This window comes from Mus pahari, unplaced genomic scaffold (assembly GCF_900095145.1).
Source record: "Mus pahari unplaced genomic scaffold, PAHARI_EIJ_v1.1 scaffold_4630_U1_1, whole genome shotgun sequence".
Lineage (NCBI taxonomy): Eukaryota > Metazoa > Chordata > Mammalia > Rodentia > Muridae > Mus > Mus pahari.
Genome location: NW_018392335.1, coordinates 8,188 through 26,587, shown reverse-complemented (window position 1 = coordinate 26,587; position 18,400 = coordinate 8,188). Strand labels below are relative to the sequence as shown.

The 18,400-nt window shown below is 37.1% G+C and overlaps 1 protein-coding gene across 1 annotated transcript in view; it reads right to left on the bottom strand.

The window, feature by feature from the left end:
- Window positions 1-18,053, bottom strand: part of LOC110314956 (solute carrier organic anion transporter family member 6A1-like) — a gene marked incomplete at its 3' end in the record, with an annotated part of 87,157 nt that extends 69,104 nt beyond the window's left edge. Inside the window, exons 1-5 of the mRNA XM_021189139.1 lie at window positions 18,003-18,053; window positions 17,723-17,963; window positions 15,893-16,150; window positions 9,857-10,045; window positions 3,076-3,172 (exon numbers count right to left, since the gene is read on the bottom strand). Of these exons, the coding sequence (XP_021044798.1) occupies window positions 3,076-3,172; window positions 9,857-10,045; window positions 15,893-16,150; window positions 17,723-17,963; window positions 18,003-18,053 (836 nt within the window). The remainder of the gene's footprint in view (window positions 1-3,075; window positions 3,173-9,856; window positions 10,046-15,892; window positions 16,151-17,722; window positions 17,964-18,002) is intronic.
- Between the last annotated feature and the right edge of the window lie 347 nt (window positions 18,054-18,400).

The following is an 18,400-nucleotide window of genomic DNA, read 5'->3' as shown; positions in this document are numbered from 1 at the left end:
CCCTTCAGCTCCTTGGGTACTTTCTCTAGCTCCTCAATTGGGGGCCCTGTGAACTTTTTTCTAATAAGTCAAAAATAAACCCAAACGAAAAGATTATCTTCAAAAATGCTGGTGGTAAAAGTGGATGGCTGCAAGTATAATAATGCAAATAGATCCATAACTATCTCTCTGCAAAAAACTCAAATCCAAGTTGATCGAGGACCTCCACATAAAACGAGATACACTGAAACTAATAGAAAAGAAAGTGGGGGAAAGTGTTGATCACATGTGCACAGGAGAAAATTTCCTGAACAGAACACTAATAACTTATACTCTAAGATCAAGAATTGACAAATGGGATTTCATAAAATTGCAAAGCTTCTGTAAGGCAAAGGACACTGTCAATAGGATTAAACAGCAACCAACACATTGGAAAGAGATCTTTACCAATCCTACATCTGATAGAGTGTTAGTATCCAATATATACAAAGAACTCAAGAAATTAGACTCCAAAGAACCAAATAACCGTATTAAAGTGTAGGGTATGGAGCTAAACAAAGAATTCTAACTGAGGAATACCAAATGGCTTAAAAGGACCTAAAGAAATGTTCAACATCCTTAGTCATCAGGAAAACACAAATCAAAACAACCTTGAGATTCCACTTCATACAAGTCAGAATGGCTAAATCAAAGCCTCAGGTGACAGCAGATGCTGGCAAGGATTTTGAGAAAGAGGAACAATTCTCCATTTCTGTTGAGATTGCAAGCTGTTATAATCACTCTGGAAATCAGTCAGGTGGTTTCTTATAAAATTAAACATAATAATACCGTAGAACCCAGCTATGCCACTCCTGGGCACATACTCAGAAGATGCTCTAATATGTAAACACACACTCTCCACTATGTTCATAGCAGCCTTATATATAATAATCAGAAGCTGCAAAGAACCAAGATGCCCTTCAACAGAGGAATGGATAAAGAAAATTTGGTAAATTTACACAATGAAGTACCACTCAGCTATTAAAAACAATGAATTTATGAAATTCTTAGGCAAATGGCTAGATCTGGAAGATATCATCCTGAGTGAGGTAAACTAATCACAAATGAACACACATGCTATACACTCACTGATAAGTCTATATTAGCCCAGAAGCTAGATATATCCAAGATACAATTCACAAAGACATGAAACTCAAGAAGAAGGAAGACCAAAGTGTGGATACTTTGTTCCTTCTTAGAAAGGGGTACAAAACACCCATGGAAGGAGTTACAGAGACAAAGTGTAGAGCAGAGACTGAAGGAATGATCATGTGGAGACTGCCCCACCTGGGGATCCATCACATATACAATCACCAAACCCGGACAGTATTGTGGATGCCAAAAAGTGCTTGCTGACAGGAGCCTGATATAGCTGTCTCCTGAGTCTCTGCCAGTGCCTGACAAATACAGAAGTGGATTCTCATAGCTATCCATGAGACTGAGCACAGGGTCCCCAGTGAAGGAGTCAGAGCAAAGACCCAAGGAGTTGAGGGATTTGCAGCCCCATAGGAGGAACAATAATATAAACTAACCACTAACCCCAGAGCTCCCAGGGACTAAACTACCAACAAAAGAGTACACATGGTGGGACTCATGGTTCCAGCTACATATGTAGTAGAGGATGGCCTAGTCAGAAAGCAATGGGAGGAGAGGCCCTTGGTCGTGTAAAGAATCTATGCCTCAATGTAGGAGAATTCTAGGGCCAGGAAGTGAGAGGAGGTAGGTTGGTGAACAGGGGGAGGAGAAAGGGAGTAGGGGAGGGGGTTTTCAGAGGGGAAACCAGGAGAGGTGAGATCATTTGAAATGTAAATAAAGAAAATATCCAATAAAAAAAGGAAAAAGAAAGAAAAAATCAATAAAACAAATGACAGCATATGCTGATTAGAGTACACACTAGTACAGTCATATAGAAAATTAGGGTGAAGGTACTGTCAGGAAGTTGAGTGTCAATCTACATCAATCCAATTATACTACTATTTGATGAATACCTAAGTTTCTACTGTAATTTTTGTTCATTCACATTCATTGATTTTGTGTTCTACAATATGCATAACCCCAGGAGTTAGATACCCACTAAGGTGCCAGCAAGAATACAGTTTCCCAGAGAAGGTGAAATACTATACAATGTTTTCAACATTTAAGAAAGAAATTAGAATGGGAGGAATAAAGAAGGAAGAGGATGTATGTACAGATAAAGGAAGAAACAGAGGGGGCAAGAATCTAACATTTTTCATATGTCCTTTTCAAACCCCACATGGAAACATACTACATTTAATTTATCCCTGGGACATGATGGCATATGACATCTAGCTGAGGCATTGTTTGCCCAATTCTTTGATGAATCTATTTGAATTCTTTTCACACATGTATTTATTTCTAAGCTTCTACAGCAGTACTGTAGTGTATTTCCATAGGAGACATGATGTTAAGTCTCTTTTTTTTTTCTCATTCATTCAAAAGACAAAACGAATACAAAACAACACTCACAGAGCAATGAAAATCAAAACAAATAAGCAAAAGACCAGTAAAACAAATAAATAAATGATAAAAGAAAATAAAGCAAAAAATGTTCATCAAAAAACTATTGAGTTCATTTTGTATTGGCTAACAACTAGCCATGGGACCTACTGTGGAGTAATGTTGTTACATGTAGTGACATTCTGTTGTAGAAAACATATTGTCCTTAGGTATATAACATCATGTGGGTAGGGAGGTAGCTGAGAGGAGTTTGGAAGAATATGAACAGAATATATTCTATGAAAAAATCTTTTCATTCAATAATAACCATAATGGAACCTTCTATGTATCATACACGTAGTTGCTGTTGTAGTGTTTGAATGAGTATTTAATGTTTTAACAACAAACCATGAAAAGCTAATGAACTTTTAAGTAATCATATTAATTATATTTCAAGCATTAAAATATAAATATACAGTATAATTTTATTTTTGTTTACATAAATGCACACATCAACCAGTTTAATAGTGTTGCTATGTATTATTCAATAAGTGATCTATACAACATAAACTAAATAGAATAGTAAATAATATGACTTACACTGCTTGCAAAGCTTCTTTCACAGGCAATGTAAAATTTTTTAATCCTAGTAGAAAACCCAAAAAGTATCCCAATATTACTCCAGAATCTGCAGTAGCTAGAAAATGAAACACAGAACAAAAAAACCTAGCAGTTATACTTGGTTATATAAAATACATATGGACTATCTGTGATATCTATAATTTCTTATGCTATTCTCTATTACTTGTCAGAGAGAAACTGGGTAGGAATACAGTGGAAGAAATAGGAGTGGGTAAAAAATGGAGGAGAGAGAAAGTTGTATATATTTCTCCAGTTTATTCTAATAAGTTAAAATTAATGTGACAAGAAGCTTGTGATAAATTCATGCAAGAGCTGATAATATTCTTATAGTTGATGTTAGACCTGAGACACAGTTGCTACTTCGTTGGGAACAGTGAGTCTGCCCTGTTAGGACTCTATATTGCTTGAATGAGGACTGTTTCCCCATAGGAAAAACAACAGTATTAATCAAGCAGACCATCCTCCTCCAAAGTTCCCAGGGACTAAACCACCAAAGATTACACATGGAGGGACCCATGACTACATATATATACATATGTAGCAGAGAATGGCCTTATCTGGTACTGATGGGAGGAGAGGCCCTTGTTCCTATGAAGGATCAATGCCCTGGTGTAGTGGAATGCTAGAGCAGTGAAACAGGAGTGTGGGGGTGGGTTGGGGGACATCCTCATAGAAGCAAGGGTAGGGGAATGGGATAGGGGTTATGTGGAGGAGATACCAGGAAGGGGGATGACATTTGAAGTGCAAATAAATAAAATATCCATTAAACTAATTTATTATTATTTAAAAAAGAAATGTTCAACATCCTTAGTCATCAGAGAAATGCAAATCAAAAGGACACTGAGATTCCACCTCAAAACAATCAGAATTGCTAAGATAAAAATAAGCAGGTGACAGCAGATGCTGGTGAGGATGTGGAGAACAAGGAAAACTCCTCCATTGCTAGTGGGACTAAAAGTTTGTAAAACTACTGTGGAAATCAATCTGGCAGTTCCTGAGAAAACAGGAAATAGTTCTACTTGAAGACTCAGCTATACAACTACTGGACATATACCAAAATGATGGTCCAGTAGCTAACAAGGACACATGCTCCACTGTGTTCATAACAGTCTTATTTATAATAGCCAGAAGCTAAAAGAACCCAGATGTTCTTTAACAAAGGAATGGATACAGAAAATATAGTGCATTTACTCAATGGAGTACTACTTAGCTATTAAAAACAGTGACTTCATGAAATTTTTAGGCAAATGGATGGAACTAGAAAATATCATCCTGAGTGAGGTAACCAGACACAAAACACAACTGTGACAAACTCACTGAAGAGTGCATATATTAGCCCAACAGCATCTCAAATGCCCACAATACAACCCACAAACCATATAGAACTTAAGAAGAAGGCAGACCAATATGTAGATGCTTCAATGCCACATAGAACTGGTAACAAAATAAACACAGGAGGTAGAGGGAAGGAGGGACCTGGGATGGAGAGAAGAGGGGGGGGGCAAGGGAGTAAGATCAGGTATTAGAAGGGATCGGAGAGAAGCACAGAGGACCAGAAAATTGAATAGATGCTTGTAGCATTAGGGAATGGGGAACTGAGGGTAGTCACTAGAAAGTCCCAGACTCCAAGGAATCGAAAGGCTCCCAGGTCCCAATAGGGATGACTTTAGCAGATATACCCAGTTGTGGATGATCCTGACCCTGTTCTTGTGAACCAATCCTCTAATGAATGAAGGAGCCAATCATTGGGTATGTAGGCAACAGAGGGTTGGATAGAGGAAGAGGGGAAGTAGGAAAGAGTTAGGCCCTCTAGGATGGGGATAGGGTGAAGACAAGATGTAATTACAAGTATCTCCAGGTTTCAATGGCGGATCAGTCAAGATTCACCACTTGAGGATTTAGATTTAATAAGACTTATAAGTTAGGATGGTAGTTGTTGCACCGAGCAATTAAGTTACCATTGTGTCTGAACTATGTTTGTGTTCCATTTTCCTTCAGGAGGCAGCTTGTCTGGGTTTAAGAGAGAAAGGTACAGTAATAAAGCATGTATTTGCCTGAGATGCACCACAAAGGTCAAGAGGGATTTGAATCATGTGGCTGGCATGGTAACAGCCTGCCATTGGGAACCTAGTGATCTGGTTGGAGAGATTTTGGAGCACTGAGTCAGAGTTTCCAGGAGATAAAAATAGGTTGGCTATTGTGTGCCAGTGCATGGCTGAGCAGGCCACTGGGGCAGAGAGTAGCTGGCACAAGTGTAGGAACTTGCTGTTTTTTGTTGTTGTTTTGTTTTTGTTTTTAATATTTCCTGGCAGCAGATGTCGAACCAACATGCTTGGTGTTTGGCAATAATCCACTAGAAATTTAATATTATTAGCCTGAGAGAGTGTTACTTTATTTCTTTTCTTTCTTTTCTTTTCTTTCTCTCTCTCTCTTTTTTTAAGTGAATAGCTGGGTAGTACTTCTCAGATGAGTAACATGGGCTCAAGCACAGGAATTGAAATAAAGAAACTGCTGGCAGGCTCTGTGTTCCCCTGATGTGGGGAGTGCAGAGTGCTCTGAGTCAGAGAGCTGTAAAATGGAAGTTGCCTACTTCTTGGGGCAGAGATTGATTGAACTGTAAATTTATGAAATTAGGATTATGTGCTTTTAGAATAGATTTATATACCAATTTTGTCCAAATCACATGGGGAATTTTGCCCATGGTTCAGAACTAGGATAGGGAAAATTAGTCACTGACTTCAAGTAGAGAGGGCAGTGAAATTATTAATAAAATAAATGTCTGTGGCTCCAGTCAGAGAGGCAAACAGATAGATGGTATAACAAAATGGCTGCTTTAGGCAGTGAGCTGAACAGAAAGATGTTATAAAGATATATTTCTCTAATACATCTTATAGGATACTCAAATTCTGTCTAACTAGGGCTCCACGGGAATTCTGGGTTTAAATCCTGCTTTGACTAGCCTGCCTGTTTATAAGCAGGTATAGATAGAAGTGTGAATCAATTCTTTTAAAGATGGTATAAAGATATATTGCTCTAATACACCTCACAGGATATTCAAATTTTATCTAACATGGGCTCTACGGGAATTCTGGGTTATTATCCTGAATGGCAAAATAGAAAAGGCCCAAGAATAGGCAATACAGCATTTTAGTCTACTTCATTTGTTTTGAATCGTTTCAATTTTCAAAACTGGTGTGATCTTGAATTTTGTGGTTATATTATTCCTCTGGGAGAGAGGTCAAAATAAAGGTATTTCTGGTTACTGACACAAGGATATGCTAATTTGAGAGAAAGGTTTTGTCTTTGCATTTTTAGAAAGGTAATTGGTGCTATACACCTTTCAGAGTAATATGGATCAGATTTGATAGAGGGAGACCCCCTGAAGAGTTAGATTCCAGAGAATCAAACAAAGAGGTTATCTTGATGATACTCAAATTTTGTTTTGATATTTGTATATTACAGAATATCTAGCCTTGGTGACTCTCCTTGTCAGATCAGACATGCTGATCTGACCTGCTTGAACTCCTGATGTCTTGAACTTTCAGCCAGATCCATTCATGACACAGACACCAGAGACTAAATAAATCACTGGTGTGATCTTCTTAAGGCCAACTAACTCTCCCATTTTCCCTACCCCACCCCTTCAAAGATATCTCGATGCCCATATTCAGCTTGAAGAGTTATGAAGAGTATTCATCCCAGTTTCCTGGGCTTTGGGGCTAGAGGTGGTTACTATAGGTTGTCTTTCTAGGGAATATAGATATGGTCATAATTGGAATAGGAAGGAATATTTAGACTTGATGGCATAGCCATAATCTCATTTGGTAGAAATCTTTTTAGTTTTTACTAAGTTGAAGTCATAATTTCTTATATTGGTACACAACTTAGTTTGATGTAAAATTAAAAGTTTTCATTGGTATAAATTTCTTCTATTGATACAAAAACTTTAAAATTACAGGTTTAGATCCAGTCTAAATGCCATTATAAATTGATCTGAAATGTTTAAGTCTCTGAGTTAAGAACCAATTAGTAAATTCATGTCCCTGAGTTTAATGTTAGGGTGTTTTCAAGATATTTAATAATAGCTGAGAGTGGTTAACAGAGAACAGTCCACATTACTTTAGATAGTTGGTTTTCAAAAATGTCAGAAATCCACAGAATGTGATATTTAATGTTATTTATTCACTTGTTGAGACAAACCTCCTCATAACAGCCTCCCTTTCTTGGATGTAAAGAAGAAATTGAGCATTGATGGAGTTGTTCCAGTTGTGGCAAGACAGCCACTAGGTAAGACTGGCCTCATTTCATCTACAGAGATAAGACTGTCCAGAAAAAGGACACAATTTACAGGTTAGGACAGTTTAGTTCTGCTGAGACAGAATATGCTAGTACTTAATTTCCTGTTTCTCTAGGTCTGTCAAATGATCCTTGGCCAGAAGGCTGAAGACAGATGGATGCTCCAACTTACTGACTTACTGGGGCTATATAGGTTGGCAGCTGTCCCTACAATTTGTCTCAGTTCTGGAAGCTGTGTTAGGCTTCCTATATATTTTCAGTTAATGTTGATCATTCTCAGATTCCTGACAGGTTTGAAAAACTACTTATAGTCTCATAGCCAACCCTAAGTAAAGGCTATTTACTTTGAGAGAACGGATTTGAGAGGATGGTTTTCAGGTGGCATACAATCCAAAACCAAGTCATAAGTCAAGATAGAATCATAAGTCTTTAATTTAGGACATATGACAATGTTCTACCTTAATGACATAAATGGTGGACTGGGTGTTCAGTCTATCTTATACTTTATAGATTTCAAAATGGTAATAATTATGCCCTATTTACATTTGAGAGAAAGGTGTTGTTTTTTATTAGACCAGAAAGGGGGAAGTGTTGTGGATGAGCCTGATGCTGTTCTTGTGAACAAATACCCTAATGATTAAAGAAGCCAATCACTGGGCTAATAGGCAGAACTTCCAGGTTGGACAGAGGAAGAGATTAAGCAGGAAAGAGTTGGTCCTTTTAAACAGGGACAGAGTGAGGACAAGATGCAATTACGAGCATCTCTTGGTTTCAATGGAAGAACTATCAGGATTCACCACCAGAGAATAATAATAAGATATAAATAATAATGGATATAAGATTTAATAAGGCTTACAAGTTAGGATTTTAGTTGTTGAGCTCAGCAATTGAGTTACCATTGTGTCTGAATTAAGTTTGTGTTGCGTTTTCCTTCACAAGGCAGCTCATTTGGGTTTAAGAGAGAATGCGTGGATTTGCCTGAGGTGCACCACAAAGGTCCTGGGGATTTTGAAGCATAGCGCTGGCATGGTGGTGACCCGCCAGTGGGAACCTAGAGAGCTAGGTGGAGAGATTTTGGAGCACTGAGTCAGAATCTACACTAGATAAAAACATGGGAACTTTCTGTTTGATTTTGTTTTTGTTTTTAATACTTCCTGCAATAATACCCAACAAAGGGAAGATATGACCTGTAGAGACCACCTCCAGTAGATAGGCAGGGTTCCCAGTTGAGGGATGGAGCTACCCACTCACCTCAAAAATATTAACCCAGAAATGTTCCTATGTTAAGGAAAAAAAAGAGAAAGAAATGGAACAGAGACTGAAGAAAAGGCCATCCAGAGACTGCCTCACTTAGGAATCTACCCATCGGCAGACACTAAACCCCCACACTATTGCTGATGCTAAGAATCACTTACTGACAGGAGCATGATATGGTTATTTTTTAAGAGGTTTTGTGAGCAACTGACTGATATAGATGCAGATACTCACAGATAACATTTGGACTGAGCTCAGAGACCCCAATGAAAGAGCTAGCAGAAGGACCAAAGTAACTGAAGGGGATTGCAACCACATTGGAAGAACAATACTAACTAACTGGACCATACATAGCTTCCAGTGATGAAACTACCAACCAAAGAGTATACATGAGGGATCGAGGACTCCAGATACATATGAAGCAAGTATGGCCTTATCTCACATTAATAGGAGGGGAGGCAGACTTGATGCTCCAACACAGGGCGATGCTAAAGTGATGAGGTGAGAGGGAGTGAGAGGGTGGAGGAACACCCTCTTAGAGGAAGGGGGAGGGAGGGAAGGAGGGATGGGATGGGGAGTTTGGCGAGGAGTAGCCAGGAAGGGGATATCATTTGAAATGTAAACAAATAAAATGATTAATAAAAAAAGTAAAAATGAAATCTAAGATGTCTGTGAAAATAATTCTTCATTTTTGCCTACCAGAATCAGATTCTGTTACTGGTTTCCAGATAGATTATTTGGATTGAATAAATGCTTAGTTAATGCAGGACACAGTTTACATAAGAAACTGTAAAATGAAGAGTTGATACTGTGTGCAGCTATCTCCTTATCTCCCCTCCCCAACCCTCCTCTACCCTCTCCTTGACCCTTTATTTCTCTCCCCACTCCCTCAGAGAAAGGTAAACAGAGACATAGAGAAAATTTTGCCAACTAAAACATTCCTATAATTTCTATTCTTGTAAAATTTTACAGTGAGGTTTAGATGATTTAACCAGTGGTCCCACTCTCATAATTAGATGTATCAATGTGATTTTGAAGTCATGAGACCAAGTCATCACTCATTAGTACAGTGTAATCACCTGACCGACACTATTCACCTATCAGTTAAACCACAGAGAAATCTGGTAAGTACTCAAAATGGGTCATACATATTTTTTGGAGGAAGGACATTCATATTTTTAAAACTTGCCTATATATAATCCAGATGAGAATGTGGGAACGTGGTCAAAAATATAGGTTATGGCAAGCAGAGAAATTGGTAGTCCTGCTATTCCATGGAGACATTGCCCGAAGATGAAGAGAAAGATACATATTGATTTGTGTGGTATTACAGTTTCCCCACAAACTTTAGGGATTTTTCCTTCCTCACACAAATCATCTGAAAGATAAGAAATATATTTTACTGACTTGAGTTCAAAATTAAATATACAGTTAATATGCAGTTGCTACTAGCACCATGCTTTTCTTGTTAGATTGACTATAGTCATGCAATCACTTCCTCATTATGTTTTAAAAAGAAATAGCACATTAAAAGAAAATTCATGGGAATACTGGAACAGATATACAGATTATGAAATGGTATAGTTATTTATATGCATAAGATTATATGTACAAAGAAATTCCTATACACATACACATTTTTACATTCATAATACACATTGCATACATTTTCTAATACTTTGTATCCTGTCTTTTGACATTTATCTCCTGAATAAAAGCACTTGCAATAAATACCCTTGATAGTTCACCACCTGCGTTTAATTCCATGGTCCTTTCTTTAGCAATCTTTAAATTACATACACACTACTCATAGGATTAAATAATTTCTTATTTTAGACCCATGAGATTCTATGATATGCTATTGTGGTTTGTATATGGAATACCTCTCTAAAGTCTTATGTATTCAATAAGTCATTCCCTGTTGATACTATTTGGAGAGTTTCTACAAGTGTGTGTGAGAGAGGCACTTCCTGGTCTCTGAAAGGTCTATCTACATTGTCTCAGCTCCTTCCTGCCTTTACTCTGCTTTGTTCCACCAGGAGGTCAACTGACTTCCTTTGCATGCTCCCAGTGTTCTGCCTGGCCATGACTCAAACTAGCAGCCCTGGAGGGAGCACTCTGAAACCATGAAATAAAAATACATATTCCCTACTGTTAAGTTTTTTTTTCTGATCTTTTTGCCTAGCAACAAGACAACTAAGTGTACATGGGTCATAAAGACAAAGTATTAAATGATAAAGGTTTCCATAAGTATACTGTGGTCAACTACCCATTTTATTTTAAAATCATTTGAATAACAAGGTACTTTCTTAATTTTCTTACTCACATGGTGATAGGGTTTGTGCATTTATACTTGTTAGTAGATTAGCAGAACTAAGCCCATAACTATAATGGCGATCTTGGGTGAGATTAGATACATGCTTGTAAAACGTTTTTGTAGAAGCTAATAAAGTGAAAGTACAATCAATTACACCAATGAAATGGAATTTGGTGTAGTTTGTGCGAAGCAATATATAACTCAGTGCAAAGTGGGAAGATGCACTAAAATTATGACTTAACTCAGCATATAATTCCTCTGTTTTGTTTTTTTTTTTTTAAAGATTTATTTATTTTTAAGATTTATTTATTTATTATATGTAAGTACACTGTAGCTGTCTTCAGACACTCCAGAAGAGGGCATCAGATCTTGTTAGGGATGGTTATGAGCCACCATGTGGTTGCTGGGATTTGAACTCTGGATCTTTGGAAGAGCAGTCGGGTGCTCTTACCCACTGAGCCATCTCACCAGCCCCAATTCCTCTGTTTTTTAAATACATTAAATACATTTTGTGTTCAATGGACATTTGTTTAGACATTTTCATACATGTATGTATTATATTCCCAATGATGTCATATCTTTACTCTTTCTCTCTGCCTCAGATTCCCACTGATAGCTTCCACTTTGCAATGTGATCATTTTTTATTTTTTAATGGCACAATGAGTTGTGCTAGAATTGTTTACTGGAAGACAAGAGAAGGGTTATTCGTAGGCTTGTGGACCATGCTCACCTTGCCAAGGACTCTACTCTCTCTATCTGTCTGTCTGTCTGTCTCCCTCTCTGAGAAATACCTAGGTACATGTACATCTACAGGAATGCATGGTGAGCTAATTTTCTCTCCATGATAGGTTGTACACAGATATTATCTCAAGTAACTGATATGTAGACACTCCCTGCTTCCATGAGTTCAAGACTACAACGGCTTTTTCATGCCTAAGGTCAATGTTTCACACAGCTTCTCACACCCTCCACCCCATCAAGCTCTTTCCTTCTTCACCTTCTCTTTGGCAATGTTCTGTGATCCTTGTGAATCCATTTATGACTGAGCCTATAGCAGTCACACTTTCTTAATTCTTATACTTCTAGTATATCTGGCTAATGTCTTTTAGTATTTGATCCAAATAATCCTTTAAAACTCCTGTTGGAATGCTCCTGTTAACTATCGCAGTGGCCCTGTATATGTTTCTTCTGTAAGTATCATGGACACTTTAATATTTTCTTTCTTTTACAACATTCAAACCCTCAGTAAATTTACAACTGTAGACAAAATTATTATTTTCCCCAAGATCTCTAGCTATTCTTTTGAATTGATGAAAACCATGTGACATTGAAAAGCCAATTTGACTCCATGTTGAATAGACTCAAGAAAGTCTTTCAGGCTCATGAAAGTCATAAAACACCTCCTGAGTACATTCATTTCTGTCTTGTTTTTGAAACTTGAAGTTACTAGACTATCTATTCTTAAGGATCATATTTCTCAGCTTTCTACTGACTAATCTTTTTGAGTATTAATAATGAAAAATAATTCTCCATTAAGAAAATTGAAGATTATAAGTTACTTAACATCTAAGAAGCATACATAGAAATCTCCAAAAGAGAAACTATCAAGAAGTTGGGTCTGTCCAATACTACAAATTCAGATTAAAGGTCTAATTTTAAAACAATAAGGTTTAATTATAGCAAATAGCATGAGTCAGTCATGTTAATAACTTGACAGAATTATTCTGTTATACAATTTTAGTTAAGTGTCATGTTGAAGTTGGCAAAAGAAATGTATAGAAAATCAAGAAGTTGTCTTTCACTCTTGTATGTAAACAAGATGCTCACAGCCAGCTATTGGATGGAAAACAGGGTCCCCAATGGAGGAGCTAGAGAAAGTGCCCAAGGAGCTGAAGGGGGCTGCAACCCTGTAGGTGGAACAACAATATGAACTAACCAGTACCCCCTGAGCTTGTGTCTATAGCTGCATATGTAGCAGAAGATGGCCTAATCAGCTATCACTGGGAAGAGAGGCCCCTTGGTCTTGCAAACTTTATATGACCCAGCACAAGGGAAGGCCTGGGCCAAGTAGTGGGAGTGGGTGGGTAGGGGAGCAGGGGCGGGGCGGTTATAGGGAACTTTTGGGATAGTATTTGAAATGTAAATAAAGAAAATAATAATAAAAAATTAAAAAAAAACGAGTGAGGAGGATTTTAAGTTTGAGTGGTCCTCATCAATTCAGAGATCTGGGTGTTCTTGCGGAGAACCAGGATTCTATTTCCAGTAGCTAAATGGCAGCTCAAACCCGTCTGCATCTCCATTTCAATGGAATCTGACAACCAGCCATCAGCAAGCACATGGTGTGCATATATACATATATGCTGAACACTCAAAATACTAAAATTTTTATGGCATTAATTAAAGAGTGGTGAATTTGGAAATATACAGCATTGGAGGGAGGGAACAATATGTGATGGTTTATGATGACAAGACGTAGAGGGGTGGAAAGTGTAAGGAGAAAGAGTAATAATGCAAAATTGCAAAATAAGACTTAGTCAAAAGTTAAAATATAGAACGAATTAATTTGATTGCGTTTAATCACTAGTGAAATCTGATAGAGAAGGGGACCTTGAAGAGAGCTAAAGGGGATGATCAATGACAGCAAGGATGAGGTAGATGCACACAATGATCACTAGAGGACATCTCCTTCATTTTCACTGGAGGGAAAAACGGAAGAATGCTGATAAAGAAGAATAAGCTAGTGTAAACTTCAGTGGTAAGAAAGTGAAGCAATTTCCCTACATGGTGATATTTTCCATCTAATATAAGACAATGTAGAAGTTTAAGAAAAAAGAACAAAACAAAACAACAAAAAACTACAACCATCCCAAAACAACACAATAAAACAAAACAAACAAAACAAAACAAAAACCTAATGTTTTTTCAAAGGTTACAATAGATTGTGGACTTTGATGACTTTCACATGAATAGATCCATTTGTGAAGGAATTAGCACTTCCAATTGGCAACAGCAGATTCATCCTTCATAGGACTCAGCAGCCTTTTGGCATAGGGAAAGTGGCAGGTGCATGAGTTACTCCCAAGATTTCCAAGCAGGGTTACATGAACAATGACATAGAATTGTTGAGGGCACTCAGTAGAGGAGGTTTGAAAGATTTTGACATGTCATGTTGGCAGACAGAAAACAATCTGGAAATGAAAGGAAGTAGCAACTAGGAGAATAAGGAAAGCAGGTTTTCATTATCCACTGGTCCTAATGATAGAAAAGAAGTTAGCCTTCATTCTGAGTAAGTATAAACAGATGGTGGGTTCATCAAAAACCTGAGCTCAGTACACCTGCTAAGACAGATAGGTGCATGGTCACTTAATACAAAGTTCTAGAAAGCAAGTGTGATAATGTAGAAATTGGGGAGAAAATATGTGTTGAATTGTTCAAGATATTGTGAAGTATGATGTCTAAATGTTTGTTGACTCACACATATTCTACATGAGTGTTGATCAGGAACCTGTCACCATTGTAGATAGAGATGCAAGCAATGAACAGATAATAAATAGAAAATAGAAAGCTATGAACTACAGCAAAGAGGTTCAGGGAACACATGAAGAAAAATGAACCTAGTAACTAATCATGAAAGTACAGAAAGGAAAGAGCAGAAAAGAAAATTAGGAGACGGCAATAATGGAAGATGTGTAGATAAACAAATCGAGAAACCCTCCTCCCTCTCTACCCCCTCTTTCTCTGTCTGTGTTTGTGTGTGTGTGTGTGTGTGTGTGTGTGTGCGTGTGTGTGTGTGCTTGTGTGTATATGTGTGTATGTAAGGCAATGACATCAGAGGCCAGAAGAGTAGTCCCCTTCAAGTGTAGTTATTTGTGTTTTCTGGTTGGATAATGTCTATATTTAAAAAATAAACTCAGGTCCTCTGAGAGGGTAGTATATTTCTTGACTACTGACTAGAATTTTTAATATCGATCATGAAAAGTTCCTGAGGAACCACTTATTTCTGGCCAGAATACTGCTAAGAGAACAAAGTAAGGAAAAGCTTTTCATTATTTTCTTTTCATTAGTCATCTTTTCATTCAAGCAAATTTCAGTTCTATAAATATGACATTTTAAAAACATGTAAAATATACAACTCTTATGTTTGTATTCATTACATAGCATGAAACTATTTTACATTAAAATAGTTGTGTTTCATACTAAGCACTTGTAAAATTAATATTGTAAAAACTTAAAAAAGATTATAAACTTCAAAAACATCAATATACACATACATGTACGTGGATACATATCTCTTAACCATCATTTCTTGTTAAAACCCAGCTTAACATGCCAATAAAAGCCTATACATGGTAAGGAATGATCTGAGACAATAGTGTTAGAAGTATACGCCAAGGTAATTTCAAGTAGATCTTATTTCCTAGGGATAGCAAAAATTGTGGAATTAACACTGAACAATATCACAACACCACTGTCTTTGTAGGTTCAAATGGTAGTCAAAGATAGCATACAGCTTTTGGAAAGGATTATTTTTCTAGTTACCTCTACATTCTATGTAGGCTTATTCTTATATTTAAACTTCTATGAGTCTGTGCTATGAATAAAACAAACAGGATAATTAAAGTATCTGGTACAAAATAAAATGAGTTTCCAGAATTCTCTAGAGATTCATAACATCCTTAAAATTGTGTAAAAGAAATAATTTTATAAATTATCCCACAGTGTTTCTTCATGGACTCATCTCTTTCCAAGAGAAAAATCAGAGCACTACAGATATTATTAAGCATGGTTACATAAACATACAGAAGAAAGGATAGAAAGATATACATCATAAACTATTTTCAATTTCTTGAACCAAAGAGTTAAATAAATATTGATAATATATGAAAGTATATTAGAAAAAGTCTCACCTTTTCCTTTGGCCAGATTTATAATTTCATAATTAAAAAATGCGACAACAAAAACAATTGCAGAAAGTGTTGTTACAATGCTTGCAGCTGCCACCCATTTTGCCCTATTCCCTCTACCTCCAAAGTGTGCTACAAATATTGATACCAAGAAAGCGGAAAAATAATTACTAAAATCCATTAGGAATGTCTCTAAGTTTGTTGCATGAATGTGAGTCTCATATATTTTTAAAGTCATATCAATAAGAGCAAACATCATACCTAGAAAGACAAAAGAAAGACAAATGTCAGTATACTACATTTTAAAAGACAAAACAGGCCACCATTATAATAATTAAAAGAAAATCATATTTATACTGTTTAAGTTTATTTCATATTACTATCAAAGAGTAGAACCTATAAATAACATTACATTTATTAATTTTCAGGAAATATTATTACATGAATATGAGAAGCAACTTCACATATCTCTATTGGTAGTCTCTTAGAGATAAATTATGTTCAAATCATCTCATCACTATATTAGATGTATTGTATTCCAATTTTGAAGAATCAATAAATAATGTAACAGATATTTACTTTTTAAAATATGAAATTATAAAGACATTTGAAACACAGCTTGGATTTCAAAGTACAACCTTTTTCCAGATCTAAGATTTTGGGCTCAAAGTTCAACATTTCTGAGCATTTTCAATCTTAAAAAAAACCCAATGATTCAAATAAACCATTCAAAAGAGCATGAAATAAATAAATGTAGCATTATCTTTGTACAATCACCATTCAGTGTGTAAAAAACAAACAAACAAACAAACAATCATACCAGAGGAAAAATGATGTGAAACAAGGAATAGCTGCCAAAAGATTCCATTTCTTGGAGTGAAACCAGAAAGTAGTTTCAAATTAAAACTTATACTGTGTCTGCCAAGTGGCAGGATCACATGTCTTTGCTGAAGCAACCACAGTTGCTGTTGCTCAATTACCTCAAAAACTCATTGGATTGCAGGGATCCAGGAATACATACTGCTCTTCCCAAAGCTCTGAGAACCAACTGATCCTGGCTGGTCTAAGGCCCCAGGGCCAGACACAGGAGCACCGTGCTGGTGAAATATTCAAGATTGATGCTGATAGAGTATCTATTCCCTACTTTACCTAAGAACCTCAATCACTCAGTGTTGCTCCTGCTGCCAAAATCAGCACCCAAATCAGAAAACCACAGAAGATTCTCCTTTTTGGAACCTACTGCCCCAGCCACTCACTGGCATGAGTGCCTGCAGAAAGTGAGTGGGCAAATGTAGTTTCCAACTTATTACAAAAATTATTAGTAAAAACATGTAACTAAAATCATAGAAGGAGGAAGAGGAAGGAGAAGACAACATGTGGATAGAAGTATTCATGTGTTTCTTCCTGTGCTCTGAACCACATGAAGTCTCACCAGCCCTCAGTTCAAAGATGAGGAAATAACTAAACGTAGAAACCTGGTTTATCAAGAATATTTCAAACTTGCGAGTAGAAGTCATGATGACGACGCTATTTTCAATTATATCTTAATCTCTGGAACATTCAACCGGAATGTATCTTGATCATTAAATAACATGCAGTAACTGAAAACCACCTTCCCATCTGTTAAAAAGCTGTAACCCACAGTATGGAACACACCCTGCCAAACAGGGAGCCAAAGACTGAAGGCAATGGATTTGCACTGGGTTAGCAGATTTTCATTCATGTCTGGAAAATGAGTCAGAAGTCATTCACAAGCTCCTTCCCACAGAGTGACAGTCTCATGTCTATTGCAATACATCCTCTCGCCTGAGCATCCCGGCTCCTCCAACTTACCATGAGCCAAGGTCACTAAAAAGCACAGAATCAGGAAGAACTCAATGGTGTTGAAACGCTGTAAACAAGAGAAAACGAGAGGGCCGAAACCAAAGGGCCCCTCTGAGGTATCACAGTAATTTGGATTTGACTCTGTTTTATTTTGGATATCTGCAAACTTCCTCTTCGCAGTTGGAATTGTTATCAGGTACGTTTCTATTTTCTTGGATTCCTTAGTTTTCTGGTCTTCATCCCTCTCTGCCTGCATCACTGCATCTTTTTCTTTTTTCTTGTTCTGGACCACCTGAGCCTGCTTCACTGCAACTTTATTTTTTCCCTTTTCCTTGGCCATGGCTTATCTAAAGCAGCTCCGAGGATACTGTAGGTGTGTTTTGAGGCACCCGTGTGCTCCCTGGATCCAAGTGAGTAATGTCACTGCCACTGGAACTCTACAGGGAACGTTATTTCCAGCGCAGGGAGCCAACGTCCCTCCAGACCTGATGAGTGACACTGCGGAAGTTCTAAGCCCGAGTTCCATCTTCTCTGTGTCACAGAGAAGGAAAGAAGAGGAAGGGAAGGAGGGGGAAGGGAAAGAGGAGAGAGGAGGTGAGTATTATCAAACAACCTTGAACAAAATGTTGAATAAATAATAAAATATTTGTAAAACAAACAGGGAAAAGTAAACATGTAAACAAAGAA